Source organism: Phalacrocorax aristotelis, chromosome Z (genome assembly GCF_949628215.1).
Source record: "Phalacrocorax aristotelis chromosome Z, bGulAri2.1, whole genome shotgun sequence".
Classification (NCBI taxonomy): Eukaryota; Metazoa; Chordata; class Aves; order Suliformes; family Phalacrocoracidae; genus Phalacrocorax; species Phalacrocorax aristotelis.
In genome coordinates, this window is record NC_134311.1 from 61,262,656 (window position 1) to 61,286,089 (window position 23,434).

A 23,434-nucleotide genomic window follows, 5' to 3' on the forward strand; every position below is an offset into this window, starting at 1 on the left:
CGTTCAGCTAAAAGTGAGGTATTTATTGTAATTTACTTATAAGTATTTCCTGCATTTCCAGGCAGCTGATCTCATGTTCTTACTTGCTAAATTAGAAAGATTCAATCATCAGTCTTAAAAAAATTCTTAACTCTTACTGTTTAGCCTTTAAAATTAATAGATTTTTTGCTAATTTAAGTTCAGCAGAGAGCATGGTAGCTATAATTGATTACACCTGGAAGAAAAATGTCCTGTGTATAGACAGTGTCCTGTACTGTCTATACACAGTGATTTTAGATAAGAAGCTAAATAGTATTTGAACACCATTTTAGTACAGTGCTTTTTGAGTTCACTGTGTGCACACTGTAGGGAAAATGTGAAGGGAGGCAAAGAAGGTCTGCTTTTTATGACATTCAAAACAGAGTTGATTTAGGGTATTTATGAAATTCTAAGGAAGAATGAAACATGTTAGTCTCAGATCATTCTACATGTTTACATCCCTTACTATACATATACTTCTGTAATTTCTGTATGCTTCAGGCTGTACTTTATCATCTTCCATTAATTATATTTTGGAGAATGGTTGTCATGTGGAGCATTTACCCTTGGCTTTCATTGGGTATCTTTCCTTGAACCAATGAGCAAGCACCATTATCACTAGACCAGGCTTAGAGATATGTACTGCACTGTAGCTTAGGTATAAAAACCAGTGCTTTACCTTGATATTAATTAAACACATGGGCTCGCCACCCAAATCTTTAGTTATTAAGAGTGCTGCTAAATTTGAAGATAGTTTTGCATTGATAAGCAATACAAGCAGAAGTCTTACATAATTTGTAAGGCTAGCCTGTTTTAAGTTCCTTGTCTTGTTTTTGTAGAATACGATTTTCAAACTCAGTAAAAGAATACAGTTTATTCTTTTTTTTGGGGGGGTTACAAACAACTTTTTCAAATGACATTGATAGATATTTCAGAAACAAAATATAGTCATGTAAGTTCAATGTTCCAAGTATTGAGTGCATGATCATGGATATAGTCTCTTCATGTAAGCTTTCAGAAATGGTGCCTAGAAAAGAGGCAGCCAGAAATGTTGAAGTTGGCATCTGCTGGGTTTGGGAGCCAGTGCAGTGAAAGGCTCCAGGCGCTCTTGAGCATTTTGGTTCCAGCCTCTGCTGGACTTGGAGCTTGATTAACACTCAAACTGAAGGCAGGATGGGGTCTTTTGGTCCATGAACTACCTTCTAGCCCTAGCTTCACCTTCTGTGCTGGTGCCAAAGGTTTTAGTGGAGGCAGCATCTTCACAGTCCTGGGGATGCAGCAGATCACCCATTCAGGAACAGAAAGCCTGGGTGGAAGAGGCCCTGCCAAGAGAGGGTATCTACACCAAGGGTGGTTTTACATGCTTCCTCTCCCACCACAACTAACCGCAGGCTGCATATTTACTGAAGCTTTTTGTTTGTGAGTCAAGACCTCTACGCAAAAAATGTAAAATGTTCTGAAGTGTCATCAATAAACCCCATATATATTAAGCATGTAGCCCAAACTTTTTCTTGCTATGAATTGATTCTAGTTGGATCTTCTCCAAGTCTTGGGAGTTGAACTTGAAGTATCTTTCTAGTGTAGGTGCAAAGTCTTCCCAAAATTATATCAGTGCTCTGGTTGCCATCTGAAAACATGGTTACTGCAAAAGTTTGTCTAAATTTTTCTAGGTACCTTTGCTGACATCAGAAAAGTATCCTATTTTTTGCCCCAACCCCTCAATGTATATTTATCCTAGGTTGACAGCAGTAATATATATGCAAAGATATGTACACGTTGAACTTAATCCCAGAAGGACCTAAATTACAAAATTCATTCCCTCATTTGAAACCTGTTCTTTGAAAGTGACTACTGTTTAGGAAACTATTCTTGTCTCATCAACTAACGCACATTTATTCTCATGTATTAGAGTTCTCCTACTATCATGCTTCCTGGGTTTTTGAAGGGAGGTAAAAGTAAACATGTATTCTTGTCATTTTGGGAGACTTCTGACCTCTGCTTCCTTGCCATGCTGAGCTGAGAATATTATAGTTAAAGTGTATGGTGTAAATGTTTATTAGTAACAAGTGTTTTGATGTGTTATGATTGATTTTTCTTCAACTAGGAAAGTAGATGGCTTTCAGACTTTTAAAATTCTTATTTAAAATATTACCTTCAACATTTACTATTAGTGATAAGGTGGTTTCATGTTTTGTTTCATTTGTTTTGAATAACATGCTAAATGTTATTTCTGAGAGGACAAATGAGAGTATAGACAGTCTAGTCAAGTTTCAACTACTTAAGAGGCATCTGCTGGATGACTGAAACAATGTTGACCCACAGATGTAACAGAAACTTCTCTGGTTTTGCAGTAAGGTCTTGTGAGAGCCACATGAGAGGCGGAGTTTCATTATAAAGTAATAGTTCAGGGATGTATAAATATGTGGAATGCTGATGCTCTTTGAAGCAGCAACTATGTATGGGTGCGCTCGGGCCCAAATGAAATCTCCAAGAAATATGTAAAATCAGGAAAAAGGGGCTTTGGGATGTTTTTTATTTTTTTAGATGATTTTGGAAAAAAATATTTGATTTTTTTCTCAAAGGACAAGTTATTAAACATCAGAGGATAAGTAACATACAGATATATTGAAACTGGGATAATCAACAAAAATGTCTAAACATTTCAATCACTCTTCAACTTGGGGGAGGTTATGTTCTCAGAGCGTTATTGTTCTGTATTAGAAACTGCTGTCTGCATATGGTCTTCCACTTCATCTGTTTCGATGTGGATGATAGTCATAAGGCTTTGTCATAATTAGAAAATCAAAACAGTTCTTTGAACTGCTTAGTCCAGATGTTTTCAAAATAAATGTCAGTTCAAGTCTTGTTGCTGTGGTGTCAGCAACATCTGAAAGAGTATGAGGAAATCACACTGCTGCAGTTCTACAAAGCCAAAGGCTTCTTACGTTGAATTTGCTGTTAGCAGGAGGGCCTTGCAGAAGCTGGGGGACTTGTTTTACTGTACACCCATGTGCAGCAGCAGCACAGCCTCTTCTGCAGGTTTCTTGCTGATGGTTGAGCTTTATGTTCTGGTAACTTATGGGGTGATGGGAGGTGGGAAGACAAGGCTTTGCATCAGACTAGTGGGGAGCACAGCATTAGAAAAGACTGCCAAGCACCTTCCGTTTGTTGTGGACATCTGTACAATAAATATTTAGTCAGAAATTCTTAAGGAATATATAATCAATAAGTTCCACCAGATGACTTCCAGTATGCAATAACAAACCTTCTCCCTGCCTGCTCCCCACAATTAGATTTATGATTTGGAGGAAAAAGAAAAAAGTCCCTCCTATTTGTTGTGTAAGGTAGCTGCAGAAAAAGCATACTGCAAACAGACATCAATTTGTTCTCCTTTCAAAGCTGGGAAACTTTCAAGGAGAGTTCCTGAAGAGTACATACCAGCAGTAGCTAGATGTTCTTTTTCCGAAGTGCAGAACGTAACCCAGTAGTGTTGCTCTACAGCAAAAGCAGCATTGCAAAGTTGGGAATCGTCTAAAGATTTTATTAAGAAACAACTAGACAGATCTGTTTAGTTAGGATCTGGTGAGCTAGCTGGTTTAAATTAAAGAAGAGAGAATATTGGATTGGTAATGGATATACAGATGACAGGCCTGGAAGTTAATGTGATTTTGTGAACTTCCTACATTTTATTAAGATTCCTATACATGATATTAAATTTAAAGCTGCGGTTTCTGGATACCATCTGGAGACAAGCCATGCTATGAGATCTACAGTTTTTGCCTCACCTTTGTGGGTACAGAAGAAAAAGTTTGCAAGCGTGACTTAAGTGTGTGTTAAAAGTTTAAAGAAAGGTTTTTAAAAATAATCCTAGGATTTTTGGACAAGTTACTACTTGGCAAACTTAAACTTGTTTGTTGCCGATGTCAAATGTTTAAAAAAAATAATCAGACTTCACTGTAAAGATTGATACTGTTTCATTCAGATTCCATAGCATGTAGTTCATAGCATGTGTAACTGTATTTGCAGTACAGTTCTAATTTTCAGAAATGTGTTGATCACTTACTAGTACACAGCTATATCTGAGATCAAAGCTGAGCCTTTGGCTTGTGAGTAAAGTAGGATTCAGTCTTTGTAGCAGGAACTGCCTGACCTCATGGCATATCAGGGTGACAAGAAAATGCAGTGGCTAATGTTTAGAGTGTTACTTTAAAGGTAATTTTTATTTGGCACACTGTGAGCAATACAGTAATGGTGACTTTCAAAGATATTGAGAAGAAAATAACACCTTTCACTATGCAAGGCCTCTTTGAAGAAAGGGCTTTGATCATTGCAGTGGGATGGCAAGGAGGTGGTTAATGTTTAGTCTAGTGCTTTATCTTGTATGGAATAATAAACTACTGGTTTTCAACATAGAGGAATGTTTACAAGGATATATACTAACTACAGCTATAGCTTGATGTAATAGTCATAATTGGGTGAACAAGGTGAAAGACTATTCTGTAAATGGCACAAATTATTTGACTTTAAAAGATGACTGAGAAATATAATAACAAAATGAAAGGAAGGCACAATGGGAGGCAAAATTCAGTAGTGACAGATGCTACTTTACATTGGCAAGAGTTGTTTGAATTGCTAATAAATATTGCTGAGTTCTAGTTGTTGATAATATCAGGGCAGAGCTATAGGAAATGAAAATGCATGTGAGATAGAGCTGTATTATGGAATTAATCTGTTGAACACAATGCCACAAGATATCATTTAGCCCTAGAGTCTAGAAAGAATCAAGAAAGGCTCTATGATAAGCCCCTAATCAATTACACATTTCCCGGAATATTAATATTCACTTCTACCCTATAGAGTGCCTAGAAGGAATTGCTAACTTAGAGGGAAAAGGAAGGTGTTTCCATAGATGGGTATTTTCTACTCTGATGTTTCATCAGATACCGACAATTTTCTGAGACTATGGAATGGTCAAGTCGTTGGACTGATGCAGTATAATAATTTTAAGTAAAAGACAACAATGCCTACCTGTATTCATATTGGTGTGTAGGAAATCAGTAAGATATTTTGGCTGTTTTGAACAGTGCTGTCAAATATATTTGAGCAGATTAATGATGAAAGGCAAGATAAACTTGAAATATTACAAAAGAAATTGAAAAAATGCATAAATAGATTAATTTACAAATATGATAAGAAGGTCCTATTAGAGAAGGGGTCCTATGTAAATGCATTTGTATTTTATCTCCAAATTAAAACAAAAAAATTTGAAGAGACAGTAATGTTACTTATTTGTGTGCATACATATCTGTTACAGTTTTCAGTTACTAGTAGCACCCTGTGCTTTAGTAACTGGAGTATTTTAGGAGTTAAGAATTATGTTGTCCAACCCATGAATAAATTAGTAGGGTAGAGTGATGTTACATGTGATTTTTGCTTTCATAGTTATCTTAGTCTACTATATACTCTTAATGTCATGTCCTTTCCCTGATTATAAATTGACTGCATTTTCTCATCCTAACTAAAATAAATCTTGATCACTAACTTTACGTCTTTTGTTTTCCAGTTTAAAAGAATGCTCAATCGGGAGCTAACCCACCTATCTGAAATGAGCAGATCAGGCAATCAGGTCTCAGAATATATATCAAACACATTCCTAGGTAAGACTACGATGGGAATTATCTTTTTTGTCCTTTGGGTTTTTTATTTCTCTCTGAGCTGTGATAGAGCTTAAAAGGAGGTAGCTTTCCATATTAATTTCTGTTCTCAGAAACTGTACATTTAGTATCTCATTGCTCAGTGTTTGAGCAGAGAGATCATTTTAGATCCATTTCCTTACAGCTCATTTAGTTTGTGTATGTGGTTTCTCTGTGTGTGTAATTACAGATAAATATTCATATACATATATTCATGTAAAATTACAACTACTATATTCCCACTGTATTAAGAAATGAATTTATAATGGATTAATTATATACTGAAAAGAACTCTTCTACTCTGTTTCCCTTATGAAAGTAACTGCAAAGAGGTTTCTGTGTGCTGGAAGCACACAGTACAAGTAACCTCATAAAATCTTGTAGTGCACAGTTCTGATGCTTTGGTATTCCCTGCCCGCATGAGCAGGTGGATGAGTATGACTAAGTCAACAGACTGCTGCTAGAGGAATTTGTGTGGCTCAAGAGCTTGTGTGGAGGCATGTGAGCATTAAAAAAAGCCTGACACAGTATTACAAAGAGTATGGTTCCTCCTCTATGGCTTTGCAGATCTAAATATATAATTCTTTGCTAGCTGTGGTGAAAACTAATAACATGTGGTTTCATACTGTTGATTTTGAACATGAAGATAAAGGTAATATACCAATCTCAAACATGTTTTGAGCACAACACCATTGGTTCATAAAGACTGCATATAAGGGGGAGGCTCGGGTGAATACATCTAAATTAGGATAACAAATACTTTAAAAAGCACCAGTCACACATGTTAGGATACATCTTATTTTACTTCTGTGAGATATCACAGCTAGTGCTTCTTGTGGTTTTTTTAAAAGAAGTGGGCTTTTTAAAGTACACTTTATCCTGCTTGTCACCATATCCTAAGTGGATTGCTTAATGTGTCTGTTCAGTTTACCCATGATTGCAGTAGGCTGCCTGAGCGCGGCAGCACAGCAGGGTTTCAGACAATAAGAAAGGAATGAGCCCCTGTCATGGAGAAGCACTATTGCACAGCTTCAGGAGCCCTGAAAGTCACAGCGTACGGTTGCCTGGAAGATGACCCACCTACGCTGAAAAGACTGAAATAACATTTTCTGCTTGCTTTTACTTGAAAACTATAGCCTCGTTTTGGCAGGGTAAGGGAAATGCATCTGTCAGCCTTTCACATGAGACCTCAGTCTTGAGCAGAAAGAGAGCTGGAAAGGCACTTTTAGGTTACTGAGCTATGGGTATTGTTTTGTGGCTGCATGAAAACCTACAGTACTTAAAACTGTGTGTGCGAGAGGAGTACTAATGGGAAAAATGTCATCTACAGAATTATTGCTTAAACAGAATATTTAAAAAATATGCAGTCTAAGTATATAGGTTCTGAGCAACAATGTGAAGAGAGAAAACATTTTTCGACAGAAGATTTTAATTGATCTGTTGAGTCAGGGGTTTTTTTATACATAATCTACCTCCTGAACATCTACACACTTTCTCACATTTGAAAGTTACGAAATGTCATGAGAAAACAGGTTTTTCTGTTATTTTTCTTCTTCAAAACAAAAATACTCTTTTCCCAAATAGGGCTATATGACACATCTGAAGTTATTCATAACGACAACAAATACATTCCTTGTAAGAATTAAGGCTCCTATGTTGAGCATAATAATATGCAAGGTTTTAATTCTTCAGTGTCATTAACCTGTTTTCCTGTGAACATAGAATGTAAGAGAACCTGCCAACATGCATAGCATAATCAGGGTCAAAATGGCAAGCTGTGTTTTCTGGATATTCAGATGGGCGCAGGATCCTTTGCCCTGTGTGCTCGTAGTTACAAAAGCAGAGACAGTCTCGTGAAATTCCTCTGGAGATTTGAAGTTGTTCAGACAGACACTTCCTTTCACTTGAGTTAGTCCGACAGCTCAGCTTACGAACCTCCCTTTGATGGGTCTAAGCTTTGTGCATATGACCAAAACCATAAACATCAAAACACGAACAGGAGTCACTGTTCCTCGTGTGTTGCCAGTTTGCACCAGTCAAGAGCTGCAGCACTACGCTTCTCCCTTTTCTTGATGTCCGTATGAGGAGAGTGGTGAAGTATGGCGGGGGCAATTGGAGAACTCGGTGCCGCAGGCTAAAGCTTGGTGACATTTCCACAGTCTCTTCTTTGCTGAGACTTGTTTGGAATTTGAGTTGTCCAGTAAATGGAGCTGCTAAAGGGTAATTAAATAAAAAAAATGGAAAAAAGAAAGAAAGTGAAGAAGCAAACGTAATAACAATTGGGAATTAGAAATGAACTTGCTACCTTCGTCTGCTTTCAATGTCTTTATTGAAAATTACCATTGCAGGAAGTGAAAAATAGACATATGTTTTGAAGAGCCCAAATTTATTTTCTTTATTTATGTTGTTCTAAGGTGTTTTTCAAATAGTAGCTTTTGCTAGGCTCCTATGTTAGAAGCACCTGCTCTGGATTTTCCTGGTTTTGCTGGAATATTCCTTGAGGACTAGAAAAGGTGCAAGTACATTTCAGCAAAGAAGAGATAATTTGGAGGGAGTCGTTAAAAGTCTGTGTTGAAATATAGTATGAATAAAAAGGAAAAAAAATAATGCAAATACCTAGCAGTTTTGGCAGGAGATTTCTTTGGGGACCACCGACGTCTGCAATGCTCCACACCCCCATACTGTTTCTGCCTCAGGCAGCTGGCAATGGCTTTAAATATACTTTTACTCTCAGCTTAAAGTTTTTCTGGCACATATGTTGAGGTATGTGAAGTGGTGCGGCTGATACTGCTATGGAGGCAAAAGCCCACAGCAAAATGTTGGGTTTTAGCAAAACAGTACTTCTGTTGGTATTACTTATTGTGGTTGGGAGGTGCAGAAGTGCACTGCATTGCTGGTGTGAACTGCCTCTCCATCCAAAGTACCTCTAGATGTGGCTGGCAAAAGGCTTTGAGTTGTACAGAGTGCTAACACAAACAGAACCGGTTCCCACGTATGAGGTTCTATAAGTCCTGAAAATGTTTTATAAAGGTTTACATGAGATTCAGTTTTGATTGTTTCTGAAGTACAATTTCGGAGAGTGTTTTTTGCTGGAAAAGAAGACATTTTAAATTTTCTTGCAAAATGAAAGTTTAGATTTCTGTTCAGTTGTAATAACATTTTTATAATGAAAGAATTGACCCTCTCTACAGCGCTACAGGTGCAGGGGGAGTGGAAATCAGTCACAAGTCACATTTAAAGCCAGTTCACAAATAATGAGGCAATTTGTGAAATCAGAATCTACTTATACTGAGGTATAGGTCCGTGTTTATCTTTTCATGTTTTTACTGCTCTTGATATGAACTATTAGTTGTAAAATGTCCAAACGTAAAAATAAAACAAGTTTTGTTAAGAATTACAGTATCCGTAAGATACTTCTCAACAGTGAAATGGACAAAAATATTTGTAGTTCCTTTAAAAATTGTTCTCTTTTTCTTCACTCTTTTGAAGACAAACAACATGAAGTTGAAATCCCCTCTCCGACACAGAAGGAGAAAGAGAAAAAGAAGAGGCCAATGTCGCAGATCAGCGGAGTCAAAAAACTGATGCACAGCTCCAGCCTAACTAATTCCAGCATTCCCAGATTTGGAGTTAAAACAGACCAGGAAGATGTTCTTGCCAAGGTAGAGAATATATAAATCCTTGAATTTAAATGATTGAGTTAAAAGAGAGGAGGGTGGACTTGTCAGTATTGTTCTCTGCTCTGCTTATAACAATTGATTTCAAGCTATAGCACCAAAGGCTAGTCTCACTTGAAATAGTATAAATTTGGTGAAGTGGAAGACTAACAAGTAAAATCAGAATCAGGCCATAAGGGTTAATTTTTGCATGAACAGCATTTCAACTGGAGATGGAATGTAAATTAGCATTTGTGTATGCCTTAATAAAGCTGCTTATTCATAAATAATATGAGGAATGAAGACAACGTACTATATATTGTCACAGGAATGAAAATATATAGTAGCCCTATGTTTTTTGAAAACACACAACTGGTATATAGCATTAGCGTCCTTTCAGGTCCTGTCTTTAGCCATATAATTTTGCAGACGTTATTTCTGGTTTTGTTTTTAGTGACATTTCCTATATTTTTTGTACCATCAGCTAACTGCTTGGCAGTAATCTAAAACTGGCATAAACTGATTATTAATCTAATTTTAGAGTTTTGCATTTTGAAATATGCTTATCTTTATGTTTTCAGGAATCTCCCTCTTCAAATAAAGAGTGTTTCTGAGAACCAGGGAGACAGCAGCATAACCGCAGCATCTCTGGAGGTTTCCTCCTCGCTGAACTCTGCTGTCACTGGGTAGTGAGATAGCAAAGTGTGTCCATTCAGCTTACTCAAGATACTGTGGCATTTTTGCCTCTGGAACAATCCACTTAAGAGACACTCTTTCCTGCTGAGTGAATTAAAATCTGAAAAGTTGGTAGCTGCAAATTCAAATATTACAAGATTAGTAGAAGCAGCTTTCCCCCTTCCAGGGTTTAGCTTATATCTTTCACCATGGCAAGGTTTGAGTCGTCATGAGTCTGCTGTTTGTAGCTGTTTCAATCAAAAAATGCTGGAATTTGTGTGTTAGGTTTGAGTGTGTCTGTTGCTTCATCCTGCTCTAGGAACTGGAAGATGTGAACAAATGGGGCCTTCAGGTTTTCAGAGTAGCAGAGTTATCTGGAAACAGACCTTTGACAGTCATCATGCACACAATTTTTCAGGTAAGTAGCAGCAGCCATGCTGCTTTTTGCTTATCTTAGATATTTTTTCTGTGCTTTGTAATCTTAATTGCTTGTCTTTTCCTTTTCTAGGAACGGGACTTGTTGAAAACATTTAAGATTCCAGTAGACACTTTAATAACTTATTTGATGACCCTAGAAGACCATTACCATGCAGATGTGGCATATCACAATAACATACATGCTGCAGATGTTGTTCAGTCAACCCATGTCCTGCTATCAACCCCAGCATTAGAGGTAAACTGTGCTGAGGTGGGAAAGAGGCAGGCATGAGAGAAAGGGACACACTAAGACTCTTCTAAGCTAAATATTCAAGATCTTGATTTCTGCAATACTTGAAAATAAATCTTAACAGTTCTTTCATGAATTATGCTCTTTTAAAAATATTTTGTGAGGATCAAACCTTATTTACATGTACATATCGGGCAGATGTCACATCTTTTAAATCATGGTTTTATACTTGCAGATTTATACAGTCGTAACCTTTCTCATTGTAACACAATGCATAACTTGTTTCCACCATCCCATTATTAATACTACATCCTGTTCTGTCATTGTTTGTCACGTGGGATTCTCACTAACTACAGTGAGTGGAATTGCGTAGGAAAGATAGTTATAAAATGGGATTCCTTCAATAGGGCCATTTATTTTTTGTTGTTTTTTTTTTCCTTTTGTATATTCATTCTGGTCCTGAAAGGCTACTTTTTTTTTTTTTTCTCAGGCAGAGTGGAACATGTACTAACTTTTCACTGGAATAGCTAATTTTTTTTATAAATATTTCAAAACTGTTTGGAAAAAAAAAACGTTTTGTTCTTTTCTAAAGAATTTTGTTGTTGAAAATGCTTAAATCTCTGAAGTAGAAGTGGAAGAAATATTGAGATTAGTTTCCCTTTTTTAAAGCGCAATTCCGATCTTAGCGTAGCGGACGTTGATATATTGCAGTAAATTCTTGGAAAAAGGCAGATAAAGCAAGCAGTTGCAATTTTTGTAGTTCAAAAGGATTCGCCGCCATTTTGACTCTTTTTCGTAATGACCATCTTTCGTGTTACTGTATGCTTCTGCTTTACCTTCTTCTTAACAAGAGGCTTATAAGTGAACCTTAAGACTGTTGGCCGGTCTTCATTGACAAAGACTTGGGAATTCTTCTGAGAAAGTTTTTTTTTTTTTTTCCTCAAGAACGAAGAGCAGAGTGTGTTCTTACATCACCACTGGCTTCACCAAACAACTGAACTGGTTGTCAGTAGCATTTTTTGAATTTTTTTCCAGATCAACTGTTCTTCATGGCCTTGTTCCCAGCAGAGCTTTAGCCAGTAAAATAGCAATGTCTGGCCGGTGCCACTGCTGACCTATGCACTTCTGAGCTGTTCTTGATCACTTAGGAAGGCAATTAAATAATGTGGGTGCTTGTGGCGACAGGACTTGGTGACGTGCCAGGTCCACTGCAGTCCTCTCTCCCTATCTTCCTAATAATATCATATGGAAGAAAAATCAGTAAATGTTAAGTAAGATGCCTTGTAGTCTGTCACTGTTTCCTATAGTATCATTTAGGAGATGTGTGTCTTTCAAGTATACAACAATAAGTAGGAGTTAGGCTGAAATTTTTAACTTCAGTTTGTGCTATAGGTTAGAAAACTGTACTTATCTAATCTGTACTTAATGATGTAATAGAAGTGGATTTATTTACAGGCTGAAGCTGAAAAAACATCAGTTGTTACGGAATTTAGTGATGCTGTCAGTGTGAAGTAAGAATCATTTTACTTTGGCCACACTTGAAATATTTATGAAACTCTACATAATTGACAATTTGACAAAAGACTGTGATAGCCTAGGTGTAAAATCTTGAGATCTATGTGTAAAATCTCTTGAGATCCCTGATACATTTTGAATGTGTTTTCCTTGCTCAGACCTAGATTCGGAGTAGAGTCATTTTTATTGAAAACACTTTCATTGATTCATTCATGATTGTAATTTCTGTTTCATGATTTTCTAGGCAGTGTTCACTGATTTGGAAATTCTTGCAGCAATTTTTGCCAGTGCAATACATGATGTAGATCACCCTGGGGTTTCAAACCAGTTTCTTATCAACACAAGTAAGTTTGATGTTCTGTGGCTTTCTCAAAAATTTTCTGCAAGATCTGCACATAGCAACTGAAAAATGCACAGTTCATTCCCTGTTTACTTCTATCTTTACCTTTTCTCAGTAAATAGATAGGTGTTTGTATTTTAAACTGTATTTTAAGTTTTGCATTTCTTGTAACTTTAGAAATAATATACATAGTACCTTCTATAACGCTGGCACTGTTTCAAGGTATTGGATGTGGTTTCCTAGAAATTAGTTGGTTTACATTAAATAAATAAAGTTGTCGAGAAAAATGAAGAAGAATTAAATAAAAACAAACAAACAAAAAAGGAAGACAACATTTTATGGGCTTATATTGGAAGCATATATGATATGATCAAGAATAGTCATACATTTGTACGAAATTCAGAAATCAAGCTTCTTTTTAGCAAACAGACTGCCAGTCCCATCTCTGTGTCACCCTAGCTGCTGCCTCTTGGACTGAATTTTCTCATCAGCCTGTCCCTGCAGGCTATGTCAAACCTTTTTTTTTTTTTGTGAGTCTCTTGCTGACACTCCATGTGTGGAGGAGAAAACCCTAATAAAATGAGACCCTAATGTCATCTCCAAATTTGAAACCCAGTGTACTTGTTCGGCATTACTCAAGGCTATTCTCTGCAGCATTGCATGAATCCCTCCCCCCTCATTAATCTTCTACTAGAAGAAAAACAGCGTTAGCTTTGTTGAACGTGATCATGACACATTTACTGAATGGCTTGGTGCCCCAATGTAGCCTGCTTTGATTTCAGTGGCGTATGTTACTATTGTAAGTAAAATAAGCATGTTGTAGGTCAGTCCAAGTTCCATCATACAATGTTATTTCTTTTGCTGACCACTTCTTTTATGATAACTGACCCAGAAGTACAACAGTTGAAATAATACAATAGAATAATCCAAGCACAGAAGATGAAAAAGCTACAGAAGTGGAAACATACCTAGGGTTGTGTATTTGACCCATCTGGTGGCACATTTATAGATACTGTCATTCCTGCACTTGGGTGAATTTACTGCACTGGTGCTAAAATAGTATGACCCCAAATCAGCAGTATAGTTTGAAGAAGGGAGCTCCTCTTCTGACTCACTGCTGCTGTATACTCAAATAAGACCTCCACTCCAGTTTAGCCTGCATCTAATTTTATTTGCCTTAATGGGCTGAGGTCTGCCCTGTAGTGAAACTCGGTTTGATGACTCGCCTGCAAGGAGGATTGGGATTGAGTCTAGATTTCTGGTGCTTCATTGGTAATTAGTACAGTTCAGCAGCATGGTATAGGAAGGGACTGAATCCAGCTTTGTGCACAAAACAGTGTGTAATACCTAAATTCTTAAGAGTGGGCATATATAAGTAAAGTTTTTATTTGTTTGTTTAATCAGAAACTGAATATCAGGATATATTGGTGGCTCTGAGGTGCTACAGGGAGACTACTGGGTTGTTCAGGTTTAAGCAGGATGACTGGCTAGTTGAAGGAATCAGTAGTGATACGTAAAGCTTTTACTTTTCAGCAAACACTTGAAATTCAGTTAAGTTAGGAATGATTCTGATGCTGCTTATTTAGTGGCTTAGAGGAAAGGTATTGTTTTTCTCAATTCAGCTTTTAATAGAGAAGGCTTTCATGTCAATCAAGTAATATCGCTAACTGGAACGGCTCTTGCCAAGCTGAAAGAGACAAAGGGCTTTTATCTCTTTTGAGTTGTTCTGTGTACAGAGAAGAAACTGTAACAACAGCAGCAGAGATAAAAACCTTCTAATTTAGGTGTCTGAAATCCTGGATTTTCCTAACCTCTAGAAGATCATTTGCTTCCACCTATTTTTATTTTCCAGTGTAACTTACAATGTATTAACATTTCACTAAGAAGTATAAGAATACATTTTTCAAAAGCGTTACAATTACTTAAAGTATGTACACATTTGCCATATTTCAGCTTATTCTGTATAATTGCTCACATGTGATATTTCTGAGTATTATTTCATTATTTAAGGATTTAAAGTCTGTTTACACAGTTGTCTAAAAATCTGATCCCCCCCCCTTGGATGTTATTAAAGAACAAACAAATATGGATTGTATTAGCATCAGAGGAGATGCTTATTTGATCACTGTAACTCTGTCCTTCCAGGCAAATACTCTTGAAGCTTATAATGTGTTGCAAAGATTACCAAGGGGGAACTTCCTTCCATTTCCACCCCCGTTACAAAGTGCAGCACATTTTAGCTCTCTCTGTAGCTTCAGCCCTTCCACAGTGTTTTGGCAATGTTGGGTGTTTTGCAGTTGGGGCTCATCAGAAGGCTGTTTGAAAGGAAAATAAAATAGTGCCTGTCTTCTTTGTAAGGAAAATAACAAATAGGCAAGCTTTGTAAATGTTGTGTGAAAGATGAAAGAGCAATATTTGACAAACTTTGTTTTTCCTTTTGCTATTACGTTTTTTCTGCCATTGGGACAAGAAAAGGTAGAGGAGGGGTTTCCTGATTCAAAAGATCGATGTATTCAAGACAGCAGAGGAAGACAGCAGGAGAATAGATAATGAGACTAATGAAATCTGAAGAGTGGAGCTTTTATAGGCACCCCATTGAGCCAGAGGGATTTTAAAACAAAGCTGCTGTAAAAGCAGATGAAGAGGACAAGTAGTAGGATAGACTGATGTATGGTTAGTTTTAGGGTAGAACAGTTGTAATAAATAAAGTTAATAGCACACATGACAAGTGTGATTGCATAAAAATTATTTGCTTTTTTTTTTTATGACCGATTCATTTGCAAGCTGTGTCTTAAAACATATGCAAGCTGACTGTGTGGTATACCCAAGCAGAATCTAAAGCCATGCAGAGCTGGCTGTTCAGCAGGTCTGAGCAGACAAATACAGACTTTGCGTGTGTGCTTTAGCACAGGTGTTGCTAGGAAGGTGTATGTTATTCTCACAGCCAGATGGAGGGACCGAGTTAAGAATACTTCTTTTGGAGATGGCAGCATTATGGCACCAGGTGCAGACCATGCTTAAGTATAAGGCAGTAAGCAAGGGCACTGCTTGCATTTTCAAGCCACATGACCTCCCAAGAGAAAGACCAGAAGCATAACTGTTACCAGCCTCCTCTCAAATTTTCTAATTGTTGTGGACTAGTTGGCTAGGCATCTGAGTTCCTTAGCTAACTGCAGAAGGACATGGTTTGAAAACCAAGATGTGTGCTCTCTGCCTGACTTGCAGCAAAGCCTCAGCCGTGTGTTCCTACTGCGAGTGCTGGATAGCTGCAGCTTGACTTAAACAACAAAATTGTAGTAGATGTGATGGGAGGGAGGCATGAGGAAACATTGGAGTGTGTTTTAGTTTAGGTGTGTTTTTATGCATTTAATATTTTCAGTGTGATCTCATGCAGATATGAAAATGTATTCTGAAAAATACCTTCCTTGTGTTTTTCTAACTTGCCACTGCAAGTTAGAACATGCTTCACTGCAAAGCACTTTATTTTGCTGAACATGCTTTGCCTTGATTTGTTCAGATGTTCAGTCATGAATTCTGTAACTTTTGATACTGTGTGAACTAGAGGAACTCTGTTTCTGAAAGTTCATCTGTAAATCTTGTTATGAATGTCATGAATTTGAAAAATCTTATGGGATTTGCTAGAAGCTCAGACTTTAGTAATGTTCTGCCTTGCAATTGTTATTGCAGATTCTGAACTCGCCTTGATGTACAATGACTCATCAGTACTGGAGAATCATCACTTAGCTGTGGGCTTCAAGCTGCTGCAAGAAGAAAATTGTGACATTTTCCAGAATTTGACCAAAAAACAGAGGCAATCGCTGAGGAAAATGGTCATTGACATTGTGAGTTCTGCTTGAGAGTCCCTCTTCCATAGTGCTAGCAAATGGACTAATAAAGCACAGAAGCATGTTATGATAAATTACATGTCATTATACCCATAACCAATGAAGTAAAAGTTTGAGGTTTTGTTGTTTCTTACTCAACATGAATAGTGGGTTCTTTCCAGTTTCAATAACCTTCTAATATCTTTTTAGATGATATACAATCCTGCTTCAGGCTGGTTTTGTACAAACATGTACAGCATTTCACCATCACAGTTCGATATTTGCCACTGAACTGATGATGAATTTAGGCTGATCAGATCATTCTGAACAATCATTTTGTCATATTCTTAAATTAACCAAAATGAAAACTTAGTATTTTGGACAGTAATGACATACAGGACTTAGACTTCTATATTGTATTCAGACTCAGGAGGTATGGGTTCCCCCCAGAACTGTTTGTTTATGTGTTCAAAAATTTTTTAAAAAATTCAGTATAATAATTTACATCATATTAATTTATTGCTTTGTTTCTTTCAAGGTGCTTGCAACAGACATGTCTAAGCATATGAATCTACTGGCTGATTTAAAAACTATGGTTGAAACCAAAAAAGTGACCAGTTCTGGGGTCCTACTTCTTGATAATTACTCAGACAGGATTCAGGTAAGAAAATTAACCTGCAAATGGTCACTTCCGTTAACTTACATTCTTAATAATATTGGCCTGCCCATTCTCCAGCATTCTCCAGCTGTCCATTCTCACACCATGACTCACTACCTTCCCTCTACTCGCTCTTAGGTTTCCTACCTGTGACGTATTCTGTTACGTACCGAGTGACTCTCTGAGAGAGTAACAAGGTACTAGAGTACTTCTGAACTAAACGAAGCTTTTGCCTTCCCTTCAAAATTATCAGCACCTGATTGGTCTTTCTGTCAAAGATTTTCTGTCCTTTATACAGGCAGAAGCAAGTAGTTCATGGCTATTACTGCAAGTGTGAAAAACAGTGAATCACATAAGTTTTTGCTGTTTAGAATAAATCTTGCACTGTATGTATTTTCAAGATTCTGTTTCACAGTCACCAAAAGCATAAATGGAAAAGGAGCTGGTTTTCTCCAGTGTAATAACACAACTGGTGTTCAATCTATTTTAGGTTCTTCAGAATATGGTGCACTGTGCAGATCTAAGCAATCCAACCAAGCCACTCCATCTCTACCGCCAATGGACTGACAGAATAATGGAAGAATTTTTCCGTCAGGGAGATCGGGAAAGAGAGAGGGGAATGGAGATAAGTCCTATGTGTGATAAGCACAATGCATCTGTAGAAAAATCACAGGTAATGGATTTAAGTAGGCAGTTAAATAACACAGTATGACATTTTAACAGAAAAGGATAGTCCATATCCATGTCTTGATTAATTCCTGAATGCAGTATTTCCCTTTTTTCCTCCTAGTTAATTAATTCAGCTCTTGAATAGTAAGTGAGGGGAGCTGAGATTTTTACTGTGAAAACGTATTGCGTGGCAGTGTGTTTCCTGAAGGGATTCCATCACTGTTGTGATCTGCAGTGAAGCATACACATCGAGAGAGAGTATTGTACGACTGTTTATTAGGGCTTCCTTCAAAAGCAGAATTAAATATAAAGCAGCTGTTTGGCTCATTAGATGCAGAGAAGTTGTTTGGAATGAACAGTTCATTTGAAAACAAATCCTTTCCAAGTCCTTATCAGTATCCTGAATCAGACTTTTGGAAAGTAAAAGACTCAATTTACTACATAAAACAGCATGGTTTGGTTTCGGCCACCTTTAAAGGTAGTGCATCTAATGTTTCTTACTGGCACTATATTTCTCATACTTTATGTGACTTATAGGCATAGTTGTTTATTTCTTTGTGAATAAGAGCACATCATGATTTTCTGTTATTTGAAACAGGTGGGTTTTATAGACTACATTGTTCATCCTCTGTGGGAGACGTGGGCAGATCTTGTTCACCCAGATGCCCAGGATATCTTGGATACACTGGAGGACAATCGAGAATGGTACCAGAGCACAATCCCTCAAAGTCCCTCTCCTGCACCTGATGACCAGGAGGAGGGTAGGCAGGGCCAAACCGAAAAATTCCAGTTTGAACTAACACTGGAGGAAGATGGTGAGTCAGACACTGAAAAGGACAGTGGAAGTCAGGTTGAAGAAGACACCAGCTGCAGTGACTCCAAGACTCTTTGCACCCAGGATTCAGAATCCACTGAAATTCCTCTTGATGAGCAAGTAGGGGAAGAAGTAGAAGAGGAGGAGAACCAGACAGAACCTTGTGTGGTAGAAGACCATTCTCGTGACACGTAACAATGGAGATGCAGTCTTTCTCTCTTGCTCTCTCCCATTCTTTTCCTCTTCTTCTCTCTGTGTTTTTGTTTTGTTTTGGTTTGGTTTTATTAGGGAATGGTTTCCAAAGTGTAAGTCACATGCTACAACCATAGTCACAACTTGCGAGGACGTTTGTTGATCAAAACTGACCTTGATGACTCAGTTTGGCACTCAGGAATATTGTAACCAGAATTTTCACCTTCACGGCATCAGAAAGGAGGGGGAGAACACCCATAAACTACATTTTAATAAGCTCTCCATTTGGCAGATTTGATTAAATAAAGCAAGTATTTTCAGAGGAGTACCACCTGCCAACCAAATTCTGGTATGCTTTGATAGTTTTTGAATTCATTGTATTTCACAAGCAAGGCATTGGATAATGTTCATCGTGGGAGGAAATAGAAAACAAACTGAGATTCCTACTGGAAAACAAATGCACATAAATGATGGGACACAACACAATTCTGTTACCAATAGGAAGATGAGCTGTGGAAATTGCATAATTTTCTAATTTCAAGTCTTCCTGATATGTGACTGAAAAAAGTGTAACCCAGTGGGTTGCACTAGCCTCTGCATTTTGTATAATATGTAAAAGAGAGATCTTTTGTAGAGCTTACTTTTATTATTAAATGTACTGAGGTATTATATTTAAAGAAAAACACTTTCAGACTTCATCTGCCACTGGTTATATTTTTTTTCCAAAGAGTAATTGCAAGTTTTCAGTACAAATCTGTGCTACACTGGATAATACTTCTAGGTTTTTTTTCCTTTCCTTCTCTTTTTTGCACCTTAGAATCTCATGTTAATATTGAGCTGTAAGAGCCTATGTTATATATTAGTGAGTTCCATTAATATCCTTCATGTTACATAAAAATCTTTCAGTATGATAGCTTTTTTGTTTGATTTTTTTTTTTATCACAATTTTCCCAGACTTATTAGAGGAACTTGTGTTGTGCTTTTGCCTTCATAGTGGCCTGATCCTGCCAATTCTGTCTTACTACAAGAAGTAAGGTCCCAGTTGGTTTCACTGCAACCACTAAGATACGGATTTGCAGGACTAGAGCCCATAATAAAGGTCATCTTAATACAAAAGCAGCTCTTCTGCTATACTAATAAAAATAATCCCTCTGAAACATGATTTCCAGACCATTTTTTGGCTGGGAGTTATAGACTGCTAAATCAAAACAGACAAATACAATATGTGGAATATTTGTTCTGGCGAAAAAAGCATTAGTGTAATATTTCCAATTTTGACTTGTTAATAACTTATCTGTGTCAGCTATCTAGTTAAACCATTTGCTAATCTGAGATGTGTACAACATAAAAATAATGATTAGCATTGTTTTTTTCATGTCTTTGTTGCAAGAGCCTTTTTATGTTTTCATGTAAATGAAATGCATCATGAGAGTTGTAGTTTACTCCACATTATTTCAGTCTTGGATCTTTTCATCCTTTATCCAGCTTGTGCTAAGGGGATACTAATTTTCAGTTTGGTACTGAAAGCTTCTGTAACTTGGAAAGTTAAAGGGAGGTAGGAGTTTGTATTTATCATTATCCAGTCCTGCCATTTGGTGACATGAAAGAAGAAGAAATTTTATTTCCTCCACTTTACTCTTCATTAAAATTTGTGGTTTTGAGCATAGAAGTTGGGAAATTGTTGCCTAGGGAAGCTAGCAGATTCCCACTCGGTAAAATTCTGGTAAAATGGCAATACCAAGATGATTTCTTAACAAAAGAAGACAGCAACAACCATTATTTCCCCTTTGGATTCATTTTGAGGTAATTTGCAGACATGAACAAAGGTGGATCTTTTACATATCTGAGACCTAGAATAAAAACTGTTTAAAAATGATTGGCTAATAGTTCAGCTTTTAAATGCATTTTACATCCTTCTATATCCAGGTTGTAGTTTTGTCCACCTTTAGCCCTCACAGGGCCCTAGCACAGAAGGTGCTGAAGGAGGAAAGAGAATGAAGACAACTCATGGGGGTTTTTTCAGTTTTTGACTCTTTTTATTATTCATCCTGAACCTGATTCATCTAAAAATCCTTTCAGTCCCCAAGAGTGCCTGGAGCCTTAATAATGGAAAAGCAATATAAGTTCCAAAATAAACCAATAGGGACCTGAAAAGGTTTTGTATCTGCACTAATGGAAGGTAAATGAAAAGAATAACAGCATATTGTGAGACCTACACCCATACACGTGGACAATCAAATAGTAGAAAATAATATAATTTCTTAGAGCTGGGGATACAATGCACTGTACAATCTTTTTTTCTTCTTTTGCCAAAGTGTGTTTAGCATTGCACACTGCTTTAAAACAATACAATTTGCAAGTGGCTTTATGTGTTCTAAATATTTTTGCTGTAAGAAAATACAGTGAGTAGGTATTGAGTGGGGAAAAAGATAATTCACCTTGCTTATAACAGTACAGTTTAGCTTGCAAGTTACTGTACTCAGTAATGCTGTATTTGAGCTATTAAATTGTTTTGTGTCGTTATTAAAAAAGATAATGAAAGAATACAGACAGAACAAATAGCATTCAGAAGTTTAAAAAACTTGAATGAAATGGATTTTACGGAAAGCTTTGACAGTTCTTTTCAAATGCATTATTTATTTTATTTGTGCCATGCATTTTTCTCACCAAATGACCTTACCTGTAATACAGTCTTGTTTGTCTCTGTTTACAACCATGTATTTATTGTAATGTACATACTGTAATGTTAATTGTAAATTATCAGTTCTTACTATAACATCATCCTTGTCAGGGTGGTGTTGCTATATTTGGAAACTCTTGGTGAGAGAATGATTATTGTGTATACATATTCCTTGTACTTTTTTTTTCTCCTGTAATATATTCTATGTCACCTTAGAGCTTGTTTATGGAAGATTCAAGAAGAGTATAAAATACGTAAAGATATATCAATAAAAAAAGCTGCAGGTCTTTGGTCCCAGGGCTGTGCCTTAACTTTAAACAATATTTTCTTGTTTTGCTGCATTTGAAAGTAAGGTAGCTGTGGGGCTAGGGCTGGGCATTTCTACCATATTTTTAGTTGCTAATTGATGGGGTTACTCGTACGAGCTAATATGCATGATACTGTAATGAGCTTCCATTCATGACCCTACTGGAAGTTCAAGCTTTTCCAGTCTTCTGGCAATATAATCGTATTGTGTCTCTGATTATCTTTTTACCGGCTATCATCAGGGATTATTGCAGCCATTTTTTGCTCATTAAAAAAACCTAATCCTGATGCTGTATTTCAGTACTGAATTGCACTGAAACAGCTTTGGAAAGCATATCTAATAAGCATTTGATTTTAGTGCATATTGGGAGATTGAATAATTTGAATTAAAAGGGTATAAATCATACACTTCTACAATCATTGTTTTTTTTAGTAGTACAAACTATCACTGTATAAACAGAATCCATGAAGTAGGAGAAAATACAGCTTTTAATCTTGGAAATGCTTTCCAACACCAATATTAGTGTTATAAGCAGCCGAAGTTTTATTTTATATTGATGTGTCTAAGGCTTTGTACAAGTAACGCACTAGATCTACAGGGGAGTGGTAAACCTTTAAATCTTTTAATAACACTAGTATTAGGTTTGCAGGTTGGACTGAGCAACTCTTGCTGTTTGACTTGTCACGTTTCTCTAGACTACTTACTGCTGATATCAGCGAATTTGCCAGAGCGAGGTAGATACCCCTCCTCCATTCCAGCTATGCCCAGCCCTTGTAGCATGTGACTTCTTTGTGAAAGGAGAGATTCTTTTTCAAGGAAAAACAGAGCCTCCTTTTTGACACGAACTGTAGATTTTAGCAGCCCTGGCCCAAAGTAAATCGATTGCTTTTGTTTTAAATGATATAAAAGGGACACTATAACAACAGAAATCCTGAACAATCTTTTTTTATTGCTTTAATTTGAATTTTCCTTTGGGGATGTCCTAAGAGTGGCAACTTGTGTGAACATTGCACATGACTATTCTTTCACTGGTTTCTTAGCCTCTCTTACAGCCTATGGGATAGTACTGTACATCAATACCTTCATATGAAATTTTATATGCAATGGAAATAAAAGCATGGGTTGATTCTGCCTAGTTACTGTATTTGATCTTCTTTTGCAAGCTTAATTTTTTTACATACATCCCATAATCATGACAGCTTAAGAAAAAGAATATTTCCAGAATAATTTGACTACTGTATTTTTGTCGTCATACTGTTTTGCATAGATAATAACAAATAAATGTGGGGGCAAATCAGAAAAGTCAATCAAATGTGGTGTTTCATAAAGAAGTCTAATATGCAAAGGTGTTCAATCTCAGTTTTCAGGAGGTTTTACCATTGGCTTCAGTGGCAAAAGCAGCCTATTCTGAGAGAATAAAACTTCAGCTTTAAAGAAACCAGAAGACTACAGATTGCCTAGAGGAGCAATATGCTGGATACCACAAAGGAAAATTAAAAAGAGTACCACAGTAAAATATTGACAAGACAATCTCGGCCCTAAGTGGATCATAAAAAGAAATAGTATTTTAAAATGAAAAGCATAAACGACAGCTCTTGACTTGAAGAAGAAATGTGGTCTTAATGCAGGTGCAGTTCCTGAAGTGGCTTTCATGGACCTCTCCTTGATAAGAGTGAGGGTTTTGTTGTTTCGGGGGTTGGTTGTTTGCTTAACTGAAAATAGGTTT

At 36.9% G+C, this 23,434-nt stretch overlaps 1 protein-coding gene across 5 annotated transcripts in view; it reads left to right on the forward strand.

The window, feature by feature from the left end:
• Positions 1-22,843, forward strand: part of PDE4D (phosphodiesterase 4D) — a 613,857-nt gene extending 591,014 nt beyond the window's left edge. For all 5 annotated transcript variants that reach the window (XM_075078147.1, XM_075078148.1, XM_075078149.1 and 2 more), the window contains 9 exons: positions 5,582-5,675; positions 9,201-9,373; positions 10,362-10,460; positions 10,551-10,715; positions 12,469-12,568; positions 16,252-16,406; positions 16,927-17,049; positions 17,537-17,719; positions 18,314-22,843. In XM_075078147.1, coding sequence (XP_074934248.1) covers positions 5,582-5,675; positions 9,201-9,373; positions 10,362-10,460; positions 10,551-10,715; positions 12,469-12,568; positions 16,252-16,406; positions 16,927-17,049; positions 17,537-17,719; positions 18,314-18,724 — 1,503 coding nt within the window. In that variant the 3' untranslated portion in view covers positions 18,725-22,843. The remainder of the gene's footprint in view (positions 1-5,581; positions 5,676-9,200; positions 9,374-10,361; positions 10,461-10,550; positions 10,716-12,468; positions 12,569-16,251; positions 16,407-16,926; positions 17,050-17,536; positions 17,720-18,313) is intronic.
• The last annotated feature ends 591 nt before the right edge of the window (positions 22,844-23,434 follow it).